Below are 14,775 nucleotides of genomic sequence, written 5' to 3'. Positions count from 1 at the left end.
AAAGAAGAGGAGAGGGCCTGCAGGAGTAATAGAGTAAGGGGGGTAATATCGGATAGAAGGCCGAAAAGGAAAGAAGGAAGACAAGACGGGGGGGGGGGGAAATACTCCCCCCCCCGGCCCGCCCCGCCCCGCCCCGCCCCGCCAGTGTGTGGCGTGGCTCGTTAACAGTCAGCTGAGATTGAATAGTCCGCTGAGAGGCGTCCTCTCGCATGACCGCAGGTGCTCTCCTACACCACGCCAACTTCAAGGGCGCGATGCTGAAGGGCGCCTCGATGCGCGACATGCGAGCCCGTCGAGTGCCCCGCCCGGCACGCCACCGGATCGCCGCGCTCTCACCGGGGTGCGGCCGAGCGGGTCTTTAGGCAAGCATCGTCGCACGTCACGTTCGACTCCGCCGACCTGTCCCGCACGGCTGTCGCCAGGGCGTCCTTCGTCCACTCCACTTTCGAGTGCGCCTCGCGGCCTCGCGCCTCCTCTCGCGAAGGAGAGGAGGGCGCGCGCTTCACTCGGAGGTGCGGCTTGTGAGCAGGCGCACCAACTTGCGCAAGGCGCGCTGGAGCGACGTCACCCTCGACCATGCGTACTTCCGCCAAACAAAGTTCGAAGGCTTCTCCCTCTCGCACGCCTTCCTCGTCGAGGCGTCCCTCGACGGCGCGCCGCAGAGTGGCGCCCCTCCAGCAGCCTTCTACCGCCGCCACCGCCACCGCCGCCCCACGGTCACGCCGCTCACGATCGCAGCCCGCACGCAGGCGCCAATCTCGAAAGGGCCACTCTCCAGGCGCTCGCGGCGCCGCGTGCGTCGCTGCGCGGTGCGCTTCGCACGCCTTGCGGATACACGCACACACAAAGATAAACGCCGCATAACCCGGCAATCAAGCCCACGCACACTCTCCCTCTCGAGTCTCCGCGCACAACCGAGTCTCGTGCGACACCTGCCGTGCGGCCAGGCGCCAACCTCCGCGGCGCCAACCTCCGCTCCTCGCGCTTCCCGCGCTGCGACGCCACCGGCTCCGACTTTGCCAACGCTCAGCTTGACGGCGCCGACTTCTCCTTCGCCTCCCTCGACCGCGCCAGCTTCCGTGGGGCGGCGGTTGGAGGCACCACCTTCCTCTCGGCGAGCCTCGACTTTGCCACCTTTGACGGGGCGGTGGGGCTGGAGCGAGCCGACTTGCGGCAGTACACGGGCACCGCCTTCGGGATCAGCTGCGCGCAACCGTGCTGCGCATGCCGCAGCATTTCCGCGTGATCTGATGCGGCGTGGCCTCTTGTATGTTGTTTTTGGCTATTGGAGGAAGGGCTTCTCGACCAGACTGCGTCGGCTATCTAGACAAATGCATGGACACGACTTTATAATTTTACGTACTCGCGTGTGTGTTCTTTATGTACCACTGTAGGTTGAGACATGAGAGAGGTGTGGTTTTGAACATGGCATATGTGTTGACAGTACGAAGGTGGTGTACCCTGTGGGGTCATCCACGGTACAGTTGGTTGCTGTGCAGCCGGGGGGCAGCGAGGCGAGACTGAGGCCCTGCTCTCGCAAATACAGTATGGACAGTGGTGGTGCCTGCGTCGCTACACGCTAGACCCCGATGAGGTCCATGTCAATCACTGACGTGAGCGAGGTCCCCTGCCGACCGCTCTTCGTCGTTTTGAGCGGCGGCGGCGGCGGCTGCTGCAGCCACCGCGACGACATCACCTGCCGCATCGTCCAGCGCTTGCTCACCTCGATCTGCAGCATGCCGTCAAGCAGCTTAAGTAGCTCGGCCGACCAGGGCGGCAGCCTCTGTTGGTACAAGGCGAAGATGGCCGGCACTGTCGGCTGTCCCGCCGCCTGCGCCTCCCGAATCGCCCCGAATCTCCAGTCCGCGGGGTGGGCCACATCGAGCGGGAAAAAGCCAAAGGCGAGTGAGAAGAGGCAGACACCGAGCGACCAGACGTCGGCGGCTTCTGCGAAGTAGAAGCCGTCGCCAGACGTCGCGAGCACCTCTGGAGCAGTGTACGACTTTGTGCCCGAACGCCGCTTGATGGCCTCCTTCAGCGGCTGGCCGTTTGAATCCCGCCTGAACACGTGCGCCAGACCAAAGTCGCACAGCTTGACGCTGCCGCTGTCGTCGAGCAGCAGGTTCTCCAGCTTCATATCGCGGTGCACGACGCCGCATGCGTGAACATGCGCGAGGCCGTCGCTCATACCGCGCATAAGGGATGCCAACTGATCCTCGGGCATCGACACGCCCTCAGCGGCGGTCATCGCGACGGAGAAAAGGTCGCCGCCGCGGCAGAGCTCGAGGACGATGAAGTGCTGTCCGCGGAAGAAGTAGTGTCCCAGGAGCGACGCGACATTTGTGTGCCCCGAAACGATCTGGTGTGGCGCGACCTCGGCGGGAGCCTCGCGGGAGCGCTCACCCTTAAGCTGCTTGATCGCAACCTCCTGCCCTGTGTCGGCGTCAAACCCGAGGTAGACTCGTCCGGTGGCGCCGCTGCCGAGCACGATGCCGCTGAGGACGAAGCGTCCAACGCGAGGTGGGAGAGGATCTGTTGGTGTATCGTCGTCGGAATCCGAGGTGCGCCGCTGCTTTGAGCAGATGAACGTGAAGGGCATCAGCGGCTCAGCGCTCTGCCCACGGCGTACCACCCTTGTCCCAGTCAAGTCTGTCTCCCTTTCCGCCGATTTTCGCGAGGATTGCAATACTCTTCGCACCCTTCCTGGTAGCGGAAAGAATTTTACAACAAAACCCCCTCGCACAACACTGGGAGAGAACGACGAGGGTGGGACGACCGCGAGGTGGCATGAAGGTTGCAGCGAGAATCGGCGAGAGACTGCGAAGAGAGATAGGAAGAGGCAGACTCCCTAGGGTGGGCGACGGATAGCGCACCACACACCTCTCCTTAAAATCCCTGTGTGGTGGCGGCGTGCCGTCCTCCCATCCCTCCCTTGGGTTGTCTGTTTTCTTTCTTTCTTTTACACTGGGCAGCGGAAAGAAAATTTAAACAACACGAGTCTCTCGCGGAAAGAAGAATAAAGAAGAATTTTACAGGCGCCCTCGCACAAGAGGAAGAAGAAACTCCCTTACCCTTCGGTCGTCGCCCCGCTACAGGAATGTACTTGAACTTGTAGGTGGGAGATCCGAGAGATTTTTAGCAATACCAAACAACTCTAACACACTCACACGTCAGTTTGTTTTGAGATCCGAGTGAAGCAAGGGGCACTCAACTTAACCAATGATGTAGGCTCTATCTAGCATTGAACATGACTCTCTCTCTCCTCTTGAACATGATGATCTCGCAGTCACAGACAGAGCCCCTCCTTCCCGTTGGAGCGCACTCTACACCTCTCATCTCCACGCATGCACGATCCCCATGAACAGTACACCCGGACTCGCCCCGTTAGCTCTCCACTGTCCATGCTGCTGAAACTCATGCATTTGACGCACCTACCTACTTGGGGCTGACGACGATCTCCGCGCTCGCCGCCGTCTTCATCTCGGCGGTGGCGGCTGCGGCGGCTGCGCCGGCGCGAAGGTTCGCCTTGATGCCGTGCAAGTCCATCATGAAGAAGGGCACGCCCGGGAAGGGGTCGTCCATCACCGCGACAACCTCGGTGTCGGTCGCGACGTGGAGGGAGTCGAGGTGGATCTGGGCGCGGCGCGGGTCGGTGAAGGAGAAGGCGATCAACAACAGGATCCAGGCGCCGTCGATGAGGAGGGTGCACGGCGCCGAGTAGATGCCGAGCGCGATCGACCCGGCGAGCGCGGCGATGGCCCCGGCGCCCACGGCGAGGTCGAGGCGGAGAGCCGCGGCCGACGGCGCGTTGGACGCGGCGGCGAGCGAGCGATTGAGCAGCAGGTTCATCCCGATCCAAAGGATGAGGCAGACCTGGAAGGACTCCAGCCCGAGGAACCACGAGTAATCCTCGCGCACGCCCGGGATGGTGCCCGCGTGCGCGAGCAGCGACGTCGCCACGAGGGCGGTGCCGGCCAGCTTGACGAGGAGCACGGGCTGCTCGCTCTTCATGTGCTCGTACACGCAGACGGTGGCGACGTGGCAGCCGAGGAGCGCGGCGCATACCACCCACCCGACCGCGGCGATCACCGAGCCGGGCCGTCGCCGCATGAAGTCGCGCGTGCCCCAGCCCTCCGTCTCCTCGTGGCCGAGCACCGCGACGGTGGTGAAGTACGTCAGCGTCGCCGTCGTGAGCATGGCGGCCGCTGAGAGGCTCAGGAAGAAGCGTGCGCTGATGGTGACCCGCGGCATGCCCCTGGCGCCTGCTTCGACCCACGTGCTGAGCTTGGCCGCACCGTGGCCCGCCTCGAGCGAGTCGCTCATCGTGAAGCGACCGCCGCTGGCGGTGAGGCGCGCCGGCGCGGCGACGTCCGACGCGAGGATGTCGAAGACGAGCGGGCGGAACTTGAGCGGCGAGGTGATGGCGTAGATCCATTGGTTGAAGATCTGCAGCACGGCGAGGATGAAGGGCAGCGCCTTGAAGTGGATGTGCGAGTTGTCGACCGGCGCGTTCGGGTCGATCGCCATCCCCGTCCCATAATTCTCGCCGTACCCGAGGTTGGTGAGGAGGTTCACGGCCATCCAGGCCATGCCGCCGAGCTCGAGCACGGCGAAGATCAGCGCGTACGCGACGAAGCGCATTCTCTTCTCCTTGGGGATGGCGGGGTCGGTGGCAAAGTAGACGTGCGCCATCTGCGAGAGCAGGAAGAAGGCGATGCTCGACTGGTTGCCGATGAAGGGGAGGGAGTGAGCGAGCGGCGACGTCTTGGAGGAGTTGAAGGTGAAGACGAGCTCGAAGATGGTGGTGGCGACGATGAGGAGCACCGAGGTCAGGGCCTGGTGGAGCATGCCGCCGAGGCCGCCGATGCAGACCGTGCGCACGAGCGCGAGCACGGCGACGACCTGGTAGAGCAGGACGGAGAGGTCGAAGAGGGGCTGGGCAAAGAGGGTGCCGGGGAGGTAGTCGAGGAGGATGCAAGGGTGGTACGTGGAGTACATGTGCAGGATCGGATCGCGGTTGCGGTCGAAGCCGGCGAAAAAGCGGAGGCAGAGAGCTGAGGAGCCGTAGCCCGCCGCCAGAACCACGAGCGTGAGGCCCCAGTAATACTCGGGAGAGGCGAAGTTGCGCGAGAGGCGGGTGATCGCGCGGCGCGACGTCTCGGCCGCCTTCTCGGCCGCGGCCGCGTACGCCGGATCGTCCGCAACGCGCGCGATCGCGATGCCGAGCACGAGGACGATCGGGATGTTGAGGAAGAGCTTGAGCGGGTTAGACCACGAGCGCCGCGCCTCGTGGTCAAAGGTGGAGAAGTAGATTTGCCAAAAGTGCAGCGCGAGCATGCCAGACTGAGCGGCTAGGAGGAGGCCCGAAGCCGATCGCGCCACCCGCTTGGCGAGGAAGAGGCGCGCCGCGGCGAAGAGGCTGAGGAGCTGCATGCTCTCGAAGAAGCAGAGCCAGGCCCACTTTACGACCTCCAGCTGCGTGCTGCCGCCGGTCATGGTGAGGGTGGCGCAGACGAGGCCGAGGAGCACACCCGAGGTGATGCCGAAGGCAAGAATCGTGCGGTGGTGTGTCGCGCTCATGAAGAGGAGGAGGACCCACGCCCAGCCAAACCCACCAGAGACGCTCTGCGACAGAGCCCACAGTGCCGTCCGGAAGAGGTACTGGTCGCGAGAGAGCGTCCCTGCCATGGCGTCGTGCTCGCGATGGGTCATGATGATGAAGCTGAAGCCCTCAAAGCACATTGCGGCCGCGTATACCCAGCAGAGCGCGTGTGACGCCTTGTCGCCGGCGCGGATCGAGTGCGCAATCAAGAAGAGGCCGACGACCCAGACGGCGCCGACCCATGAAAGGCCAGCGGCGAGCTCGAGCGAGGGGAGGAAGGCGTCGCCGCTCGGCAAGGTGTTGATGGGAGGCATGGCTTCTGAGGACGCTGTTCCTGCTCTTTCGCGCGTCTGCACCTTGGTCCTGCTTCTGGATGTGTCACGCGATGGGCGTTTTTTATCGTTTTCGTCAGAGCACCGAGTTCCTTTCTTGACTGCCCCGGCTAGTTCCCGGGTGGGATTTTTTCACTACTCACTCACACGCGGGAGTGACCTACAATGCGGCTGACTGTGTTAGGAGTGTTACGCGATGACCGTCCCCCTTCCGACCTTCATGGACTGGCCTTCATGTGATAAATAATGAGTCGCCGTCGCCGGCAAATGTATAACCTTTTGCGTGTGCATGTGGATGTGCGCGCGTGCGCGTGCGGTGCGGCGGCGGCTCGGCTATCAGACTCGAGCAGAGCTCGTTCAGACTCAGCAGAGTTCACACAAGCCAACGGGCGCAAGGGCGCAAGCTCGCGCGCTCGACCCTGTCACCCTTGGTCCTCGGCCAAAGGATTTGCTAGTGTCACGCGATGACCGTGTTGGGCGATGACCGTCAGAGCACCGAGTCGCCCCTTCTCCGACTGCCCCCGCTAGTTCCCGAGGTCGCGCGGGAGTGACCCCTGCGTCCCCCGAGACCAAGCGCGGTTGCATGGGATGGTGGGTTGGAGAGGGCTCGTTGCGAGGAAGGGAGGCTGTGTAGAGTAAGAAGCCGACCCCCCCCCCCCCCCCCAGTACAAGGGAGCCGCCCTTCTCCCTTCTCTCGAGCGGGCTACACTTGGAGCATCGGCCTGGCAGACGGAAGCACGGACGGATCGCCCACTGCCTGGCAGGTTCTGGCAGCTTGGCGGCTCGCCCACTGCCTGGCAGAGGCTGGCAGCTGGACGGAGACGGCGAGCGCGGTGTTGTGGGCCGAGCGGCCTGAGATTCTTTTATGGTCTCGTGAAAATTTCTGAAGATATAGAAAAATAGAACTCTCCCCAAAACCTTGCTCAGCTGATCCAGCATGGGCCGTAGGCCAGCCCTGGGCAAAGAAACCAGTACCTCAACCGGCTTCCCTGAGCGTCACAGCTCGGTGATCGCGCCGGCCGGACACCACTGAGACGGCCGTTCCGGGCATTTGAACGCGACCTTTGGGGGGGGGAAGACATGGGCCCCATGGGCATGGCTCTCGCAGACTGGACTCTCTTGGTCCCTCTTCTGATGCCCTAGAGGCCACACCTGGGCCTTACCTGAGAGGCACTAGGGGGGGCAGGGTTTGTGCCCCCCGAAACTGACACATGGGCGGAACCTTAAGCGAGCGGCCCGCGCCTGGCCGTTGGAATGGCCGGGGGGGAATGGCCGGATAACGGATTTCGCATTTGAGGTGGGCTCCCACGCGCGTGGACTTGCGCCCTCGTCCCGCTCGCGTACGTCTCGGTCGTGGGCTTACACAGTTCGTAAGAAGCCGTATATCGTTATTGGGGCATTTTTTAGTTTACCCTCCTCTGTCTTACGACCACCACACTGATCACTGTCTCTGAAAGCCTCCTTCCGGGCACTGCGCCTCCTCTTCTCTTTCCCCCTGCATCTGGGACCTATTCCTCCATCGCCCCACGGCGACGGGGGGGGGTCGAGCGTCACAGGAGCAAAAAGCCAAACAGCACGACGAAGCCGCCCACAAAGGACACCACAAAGGCGAGCACCGGGTCGGCCATCAGCCGCTCGCGCAGCCGCATGCTACACCAGCTCAGCCCCACGGCGCCAAGCAGCACGAGAGCGACCGCCGCGGCGCCGACGCCGGCGCGGCAGTCGGCCGGCTCGACCGCCTGGGAGGCACGGTCGTGGGGAAAGGGCAGCTCAGGCAGCCGCGCAGGCGGTGGCTCGGGAGGCACCTCGGGCACCTCGCAGGTCGGAGGTGTCTCAATTCTCTCGGAGCGGTGTCCGGGAGGGAGGTGTCTGTCTCTTGGCGTCAGTCTCTGGGCGTCTTCCGTCCCTCTTCTCACTCGCCTCCATCACAAAGGGCCGCAGCCGGCCGCTCACACTCTCGGAGAGGTCGTCGAACCACGCCTCCCGCGCCGCCGGCTTGACGGTGCCGGACCTGTACAGCGAGGCGCCGCGTGGGCTGAGAGGCGGCACATCGCCCATCTCCCCGCGAACTCCGCTCGCGCGCGCGCCGCAGGAGCCGGACGCAGAGCGAGCGCTGCGGCGGCCACGGGCTGTGGTACGCGCTGCTGCGGGCGTGCACGTAGGTGTAGAGGGTGTGCACCTGTTCACAGCTGGAGGTGTGAAGAGGCGCTGTTCACACTTGAGGAGGGCGTGCACGTAGCTGTAGAGGGTGTGCACCTGTTCACAGCTGGAGGTGTGAAGAGGCGCTGTTCACACTTGAGGAGGGCGTGCACGTAGGTGTAGAGGGTGTGCACCTGTTCACAGCTGCAGGTGTGAAGAGGCGCTGTTCACACTTGAGGAGGGCGTGCACGTAGCTGTAGAGGGTGTGCACCTGTTCACAGCTGGAGGTGTGAAGAGGCGCTGTTCACACTTGAGGAGGGCGTGCACGTAGGTGTAGAGGGTGTGCACCTGTTCACAGCTGCAGGTGTGAAGAGGCGCTGTTCACACTTGAGGAGGGCGTGCACGTAGGTGGAGAGGGTGTGCACCTGTTCACAGCTGCAGGTGGGAAGAGGCGCTGTTCACACTTGAGGAGGGCGTGCACGTAGCTGTAGAGGGTGTGCACCTGGAGGCGGGAGGGCGCACGGTGCTCACCTGACCCTGGGAGGAGGCTTGCAAGCCTCGGCTTCCGAGGGCTGCAGCGCGCCTTCCCCCCGACGCGCCGGGGCGAGGCGACGAGTGCTCCCCTCTCGGGCTGGCCCGCGGAGGCGGCCGCCGCGCCGCGCGCCACCGGCTGCAGTTCGTGCGGCGCAAACGTGAGGTTGAGGTAGGCGGTGTGGGCGCGGGCGAGCGAGCGCAGCCCCGGCATCGTCGCAACCGCCCGAGAGGCTGCGGCGAGGTGCCAGCGTCAGCCAGGCGGGCGAGGCGAGAGGGGGGGCGGAGGGCGCGGGTGGACGCAACGGCCGCCCGAGCGCGTCTGGGCAGGGTCTGCTCGAGGGACCCTCGAGCGGCCCTCTGCCGGGTGAAGCACGGGCAGTGGGGAGCGTCTCGGTGTCTCGGAGAGTGTCTTGCAAGGGTTCCGCGCCTGCGTCGAGGGTGGCGACTCTCCTCGCGACGAGCAGCGCCGTCAGGTTGCGGAAGGGAACCTTGAGCGAGACGTCCCCGAGGCCTCTCGCTGAGAGAGGCCCGAGCGGAGGAGGGAAGAGCAGGTGGTTGTCTCGCAGCCGCTGCTGCATCAGCCCCGCGAGGACCGCGCTCCACGCGGCGAAGGCGCACACGCCGAAGCGAAACGCCGCCTCCTTGCGCTTGCGCGCCCGCCTCGTCCGCTCGTCCTCCTGCGAAAACTCCTCCCACGCGCCCCACGCTGCGTGCGAGTCCCAGTCCTCGCCGCTGCGCCTCCGCGTGGGCACAGGGTCGTCGTCGTACGCCGCCCGCAGCTGCGCGTCCGAGAGCACGTGGAAGGCGTGCGAGACGCGCTTGAAGCGCTCCGATGCGACCTCTGCCGGCGCCGTGGACTTGTCGGGGTGCCACAGCAGCGCCTCTCGCCGGTAGGCCTTGCGGAGTTCGGCCTCGGTCGCGCTGGGACGCACGCCAAGGATGTCGTAGAGAGACTCCTCCTCCTGCATGTGTCGGCGGGAGGGAGCAGTGGGTTGGCGGGAGCGACGGCCGGCCCGCTGCGGCAATAAAAAAAATTTTTTTTAGCAAACCCTTATATTTCGATGGCCGGCATGGGGCCTGAGGCGTCGCCCATGCTTGCCATGTGAGTAGATGGTAGAATGCACTAATAGGCACGTCGCGCAAGGTCGGGATCGCAAGTTATGCCCCCATCAAGCGCCAGTTCATCAGAGTCGTCCAGAGCCGTGGCACACACGCCGTGGCAGGCCGTGTAGCCACTGAGATGGCCTTGACGACCCCATTTCGACATCGTCCCCAAGGCCTCTACTCATGAGCTCCATGCGGGAATGACTGGCTCAACCAACTGATCACAAATTCCCACGATATCTCACAAAGCGCCAAAATTCTCCCTCGTGACAGCATAATTCGACGACTCTGATGTTGCAGAGAGAATTTGTGATCAGTTGGTTGAGCCAATCATTCCCGCATGGAGCTCATGAGTAGAGGTCTTGGGAACGATGTCGAAATGGGGTCGTCATAAGGCCATCTGAGCAACCGCGCCGTCCGCCGTCCAGCACAATCGCCAGGGTGGCGAGCGCCGCACACAGCACTGCTCGTGCCGGTCAAGAGAGACGCGCCGGTCACAAGCACATCTAGCGCGTCCTTTGATGCTGTCTGTCGGTCCCGGGTAGCCTCGGGCGCCAAGGGCGAGCTCAGGCGCGACAGAGAGCGCGGAACGTCGACTGGCGCGAAACTTTCGCGGCAAGAGATTGCTACCACCTTAGAGATGCCCTGCTCGCTGGTCGCGTTTGAGGTGCACACCGAACGTGACGAGCGTCAATGGTCGCCGCCATCACGTCGCTATTCCTGTGCCTCGCCGTACAACGCTTCCGCTTGCGCGCAGTTGCCCAGTACGACGGCAGGCGGTTTCACGGCGTGCAGAAGAACGTGCGCACTCAGGACGGCGCGCCGCTGCGCACGGTGCTGCTGACGCTCGAGCAAGCGCTCTGGCCCGCGTTGGGCCGGCAAGTAAAGATTGGCGTCGCGGGCCGCACCGACGCGGGCGTGTCGGCAGAGGGCCAGGTTATCATCTTTGACGCTGACACGCTGGATGGCGAGGCCGCTTGTGTCAGTGTGGACGGTTCCGCTGTGCGAGTGCCGGATCTGGCTGGTGCTCTGAATGCACATCTGCCTGCCGACTTGCAGCTGAAGCGCGTCGACGTCGTGCCAAGCCGCTTCGACGTCGTGCGGTGCCGATGGAAGCGCTATCGGTACCGGCTGCCGTCGACGCTAGCGACGACGAGGAGCGGCGCGTGCTCAAGCTGGTGGCGACGCACGCAGCCAGGGCCGAGAGGCAGCGGCGCGAGGAAGGGCTCGACCCGGAGCAGGCGGGGCTGCCGCCGCCTCGCTCCCGGAAGCAGCGGCGGCGCGAAGCCGCGCAACAGCCGCTGCATATCTCCGACGTCGGCGCGATGCAGGCGGCGGCGAGCTTGCTGTGCGGCACCCGTAGATCCACATATCCCTGCATTCCAGCTGGCACTCGACGCAATCACGTGCTCGGCTGAGATTCCTTTCCACCCTCACCTCCTTCTCTTCGTGCTCTTTTAGCTGCGGCACGCACGATTTTGCCGCCTTCCAGTCGAGTGGTGGCGACCAGAGGAGCACAACACGCACCGTCTACCGGTGCGTCGTCGAGCCCCGCTGCGGCGAGCTTGTGGGCGGCTCCGGCGAGGCGGAGGTTGCGTATGACGTCGTCGTCGAAGGCGACGGTTTCCTTTACAGGATGGTCCGCATCATCGCCGGCACGCTGCTCATGGTCGGCATGGGCTTCGCGCCGGCCGAGACGGTGCTGACGGCCCTCGCCGCCGACGCCGGCTCGGATGGTGGACGCTGCGGCGGAGGAGGCGGCGGCGGCCATTGCCCAAAGGCCGAGATGCGGATGCGCGGCATCGTTGGGCCGGTGCTGCCGCCCGAGGGCTTGTGCCTGGAGCACATTGAGTATGATCGCGAGCACTCGTCCGTGTCCGGCGCGCGCCGGCGCGAGCTGTGAGCTGAGAGAGAAAATTTTAGCAATACCAAACAACTCTAACACTTTTGTTGTTGTGAGCTGTGCCAATAGGATCCGCCCACAGGCTGCAGGTTTTGAAAGAAGTATATAAGGAATAAGCTGTAGCGGTATGCTCGAGGCGGTATGTGGGTTGTGGTTGGCAAAAAAACAAGAAGAGGGCCACGGATGTACATATAGGGCCTCTCCCTTTTCCCCGACCTCTGCTTAAGGAACACTGATTAGCGCGACAATTCTTTCGCACCGTCACCGCGTGTCGAGCCTGGGTTCCAACTTTTTCCGGGGTATGGTACCCTCGCGGCCCAAAAAATGGGGCCCGCTCTCCTAAAACTGGTATGGTCTGGGTTGTTGAGCGTACCATACCATCCCCCGCAGAAAGTCCAAACTCTGTGAAGCGCGTTCGATTTTATCGTGGCCCGACAGGGGCCTGTGTGGCTGCACCGGGACTGGCGAGTAAAGGACGCGCACGCTCTCTCGCGCCAGGTACGGGGTGAGCTGCGAACTGGAGGACCAGCACTTCCTCCGCCGTGGCGCCTCTTCAGCTGCTGCACCATGCGCTCGTGTCACTCTCTGCTCCTCCTCCTGCTCATCGCCCCGCCCCTCCAAGCCGACCGCCAGAGAGGCCACCTCTTGGCCGACCGCCGGAGAGGCCACATCTTTGTGATGAACACCGACCTCCGCTTCCTAGCGTGCGACGCGTGGCTCTGCCCCGTCTCCGAGTCTATGGAACTGAGCCCGCGTTGGCAGCGCTCGATCCGCGAGTGCGAGCAGCCCGAGCGGCCACGCGGATGGGGCAGCTCGATCCGAGCTGTGCGCTGCCTTCCGCGGACGGCGGCAGCGCTGCGGCGGCGGCGAGAAGAGCGGTACAAGCAGTACGAGCACCCTCGCCCATACCTGACGCTGGTGATGGGCGAGCCGCTTCCTGCCTCCCTTCTCTCGCTCAATCAGTTCCTCGACCAGGTCGTCGCGGACCTGCGAGGCCGCTCGCGCTTCGGCCGCGCCCTTCCTCTTGTGGCAGTGCCCATCTTTGGCGCCGGCGTCGCGGCGGCAGAATTGCTTCAATTCGGGAGCCCTTCTCTACCTTCTGACTCCTCCTGTAGGCGCGGGGCTGGCGGCGGAGGACGTGCTTCGAGGCGACGAGCAGAGCGGCGAGATCATCGCGGCGATGCTGCGCGAGCTGCACGCCTTTGCGAGCCGCCACGCGTGCGACGTCGCCCTCTGCACCGTCGACTCGTCCGCCTTTGGCGCCGCGCAGCAGGCGCCGCCTGCTCTTGCAGCTCGCCAGCCCCTGAGCATTCGCTTTGGCCCTGAGCCTTCGATCACCGAGCCCAAACTGAGCACTGCACCGAGCCACAAACTAAGCACCCGGAGCCAAGAACGACCTCGACCCGAGTCACAGGCGCGCCGCCGCCTCCTCGGCGCGCGCTCGCCCGACCAGCTCGGCCGCCTCTACCGACTCCGCGCGCCGGCGGACGCCGCGTCGGCCGACGAGTACGAGGCGCGAGGCGGACGGAGTCTCTCGACGGTGCGCACTGCCCGGTGCTTCGGCACCCTCCGCTGAGCCCTCTCGGAATGCTCGTGGCAGGCGGAGGTGGACCGGCTCGCGCGGCTGCTGCTGAACGGGCAGACGTCGCTCTTCCTCGGCGCGGGCGTCTCGATCGACGCCGGCCTGCCCTCTTGGTCGCAGCTCATCGAGCTTCTTGCCGCCGAGCTCGCAATCTCGCCGCCGGACCGCGCGTCGCTCGCCTCCCTCAACCCGCTCGAGGCCGCCTCCCTCCTCGCCGCGCGGGCGGGAGGCGACGCCGCCCTCAAGCGGCTCTGCGCGCGGATCGTCGGCATGGCGAAGCGCCACTCGCCGCAGCACGCGCTGCTGGCTGGCCTCCCCTTCAAGGGGTGCGTGACGAGCAACTTCGACGAGCTCTTTGAGCTCGCCGTGCGCGGCGCCGGCGTCGACACTGCTGGCGGTTGGGCGGCCAGATCGTCCAACCGTCGATGATGGACTGCCAATGACTTCACCAGGCGTCGACATGGCGGTTCTTCCGACGGATGTGGGGTGGGAGACGGACCGCTGGCGCCAATCACAGCACGGCGCCGCCGCGTCGCGGGCGGAGGCCTCCTCACGGCGCGGCGGCCGTGCCCAGGTGCCTCAAGCTGCACGGCTCCGTCTCGCGCCCCGACTCGCTCGTGCTGACGCGGGCGGACTACGCGAGCTTCTCGCGCGAGCAGGCCGCGAGCCAGGGCGTGCTGCAGGGCTTGCTCCTCACGCAGCACGTCCTCTTCCTCGGCTTCTCGATGCGCGACGAGAATTGGTGCCGCGCCGCTCGCCTGGCTCGACCACGCCGCCTGCTCACCGCCTGCCCGCCTCCACAGGTGCCGCATCGTCGAGACGGTCCGCGGGTCCGTCGCGCCCAACCACGGCCGCGAGGAGCTGCCGGAGGAGGGGCTGGCGGCGGAGGGGCAACCGGCGGAGGAGGCGAGGGCCGGCGTGGAGGGGGCGGCGGCGTGGCGCCGCCCGCCGGGGCGCACGTCGCTGGGCACGATGTTTCCCCTCGAGGCGGACCGCATGTTCGACGCGCTGTGGCGGCCGCTCCTGCACGTGACGCCTGTGGACGGCCTGCACCTCCCGCCGGGCGGCGCTGTCCGCCTGACGCAGCGCGAGCGGCTGCAGCACCACGCGAGGTCGCTCGAGATCTTCCTCGACCACGTCGGCTCCGCGGTCGAGTCTCGCCGCTGCCGCGTGCTGCTCAACCCAAAGTACGCCTCGCTCCTGACGCCGCGCTCGCTAGCCCTCTCCAAGGCCATCACGGCCTTCCTCGACGGCCTTCCACCCGAAGCGGTCGCCTCGGGGCCTTTCCAGCCGATTCTGCGTCTCTTCCTGCGCATGGGGTTGCGCACAAAGGCGGCGAGGGAGTTGGTGGGCGACGACACCCTCGAGGGGCCGTACCGAGCGCGTCTGGCAGAACTGGTCGCTTCCGACGGGGGGGAGGAGGAGTAGCACACGGCTGCCACAAACACTCAAACAGCACACTATTAATTTGCTTTTATTTTAAGCCGTCGGATGGCGGACGTCCTTTTTTAAGCCGCTTTTTATTTTTGCGCTGGCACCGCTGCTCGAATAGCTGCTAAAGAGCAGTGAAGCGAGAGGC

The 14,775-nt window shown here is 65.0% G+C and overlaps 6 protein-coding genes across 6 annotated transcripts; 3 read left to right on the top strand and 3 right to left on the bottom strand.

The window, feature by feature from the left end:
• Positions 1 to 209: 209 nt before the first annotated feature.
• Positions 210 to 1,246, top strand: EMIHUDRAFT_214263 (hypothetical protein; the record flags this gene model as incomplete). Its single annotated transcript, XM_005764267.1, has 5 exons — positions 210 to 340; positions 423 to 449; positions 530 to 663; positions 750 to 809; positions 948 to 1,246. 5 exons carry the CDS (start codon positions 210 to 212, stop codon positions 1,244 to 1,246), a joined length of 651 nt encoding a protein of 216 aa, XP_005764324.1.
• A 133-nt stretch (positions 1,247 to 1,379) lies between these two features.
• On the bottom strand, positions 1,380 to 2,648 carry EMIHUDRAFT_437521 (hypothetical protein). Its single transcript, XM_005764266.1, has one exon. It carries the CDS (start codon positions 2,597 to 2,599, stop codon positions 1,580 to 1,582), a length of 1,020 nt encoding a protein of 339 aa, XP_005764323.1. The 5' UTR covers positions 2,600 to 2,648; the 3' UTR covers positions 1,380 to 1,579.
• A 554-nt stretch (positions 2,649 to 3,202) lies between these two features.
• On the bottom strand, positions 3,203 to 5,965 carry EMIHUDRAFT_464968 (hypothetical protein). The gene has a single exon (XM_005764265.1). It carries the CDS (start codon positions 5,914 to 5,916, stop codon positions 3,436 to 3,438), a length of 2,481 nt encoding a protein of 826 aa, XP_005764322.1. The 5' UTR covers positions 5,917 to 5,965; the 3' UTR covers positions 3,203 to 3,435.
• Positions 5,966 to 9,368: 3,403 nt separating this feature from the next.
• On the bottom strand, positions 9,369 to 9,554 carry EMIHUDRAFT_58761 (hypothetical protein; the record flags this gene model as incomplete). Its single annotated transcript, XM_005764264.1, has 1 exon — positions 9,369 to 9,554. A coding segment is annotated over one exon (186 nt), but the record flags the coding sequence as incomplete, so codon positions are not given.
• Positions 9,555 to 10,404: 850 nt separating this feature from the next.
• Positions 10,405 to 11,614, top strand: EMIHUDRAFT_104560 (hypothetical protein; the record flags this gene model as incomplete). Its single annotated transcript, XM_005764263.1, has 2 exons — positions 10,405 to 10,814; positions 11,173 to 11,614. 2 exons carry the CDS (start codon positions 10,405 to 10,407, stop codon positions 11,612 to 11,614), a joined length of 852 nt encoding a protein of 283 aa, XP_005764320.1.
• Positions 11,615 to 12,181: 567 nt separating this feature from the next.
• EMIHUDRAFT_104559 (hypothetical protein) lies at positions 12,182 to 14,624 on the top strand (the record flags this gene model as incomplete). The annotated part of the gene is made up of 5 exons (XM_005764262.1): positions 12,182 to 12,725; positions 12,763 to 13,154; positions 13,215 to 13,609; positions 13,771 to 13,938; positions 14,000 to 14,624. The coding sequence occupies 5 exons, from the start codon at positions 12,182 to 12,184 to the stop codon at positions 14,622 to 14,624; spliced, it is 2,124 nt and encodes a 707-aa protein (XP_005764319.1).
• Between the last annotated feature and the right edge of the window lie 151 nt (positions 14,625 to 14,775).

This window comes from Emiliania huxleyi (assembly GCF_000372725.1).
Source record: "Emiliania huxleyi CCMP1516 unplaced genomic scaffold EMIHUscaffold_60, whole genome shotgun sequence".
Classification (NCBI taxonomy): domain Eukaryota; phylum Haptophyta; order Isochrysidales; family Noelaerhabdaceae; genus Emiliania; species Emiliania huxleyi.
The sequence above is the reverse complement of the archived record's forward strand: the minus strand, read 5'-3'. Positions and strand labels throughout refer to the sequence as shown.

Coding starts and splice junctions, on each gene's coding strand:
- EMIHUDRAFT_437521 (XM_005764266.1), bottom strand. CDS start 2,599: ATGCCCTTCACGTTCATCTGCTCAAAGCAGCGGCGCACCTCGGATTCC.
- EMIHUDRAFT_464968 (XM_005764265.1), bottom strand. CDS start 5,916: ATGCCTCCCATCAACACCTTGCCGAGCGGCGACGCCTTCCTCCCCTCG.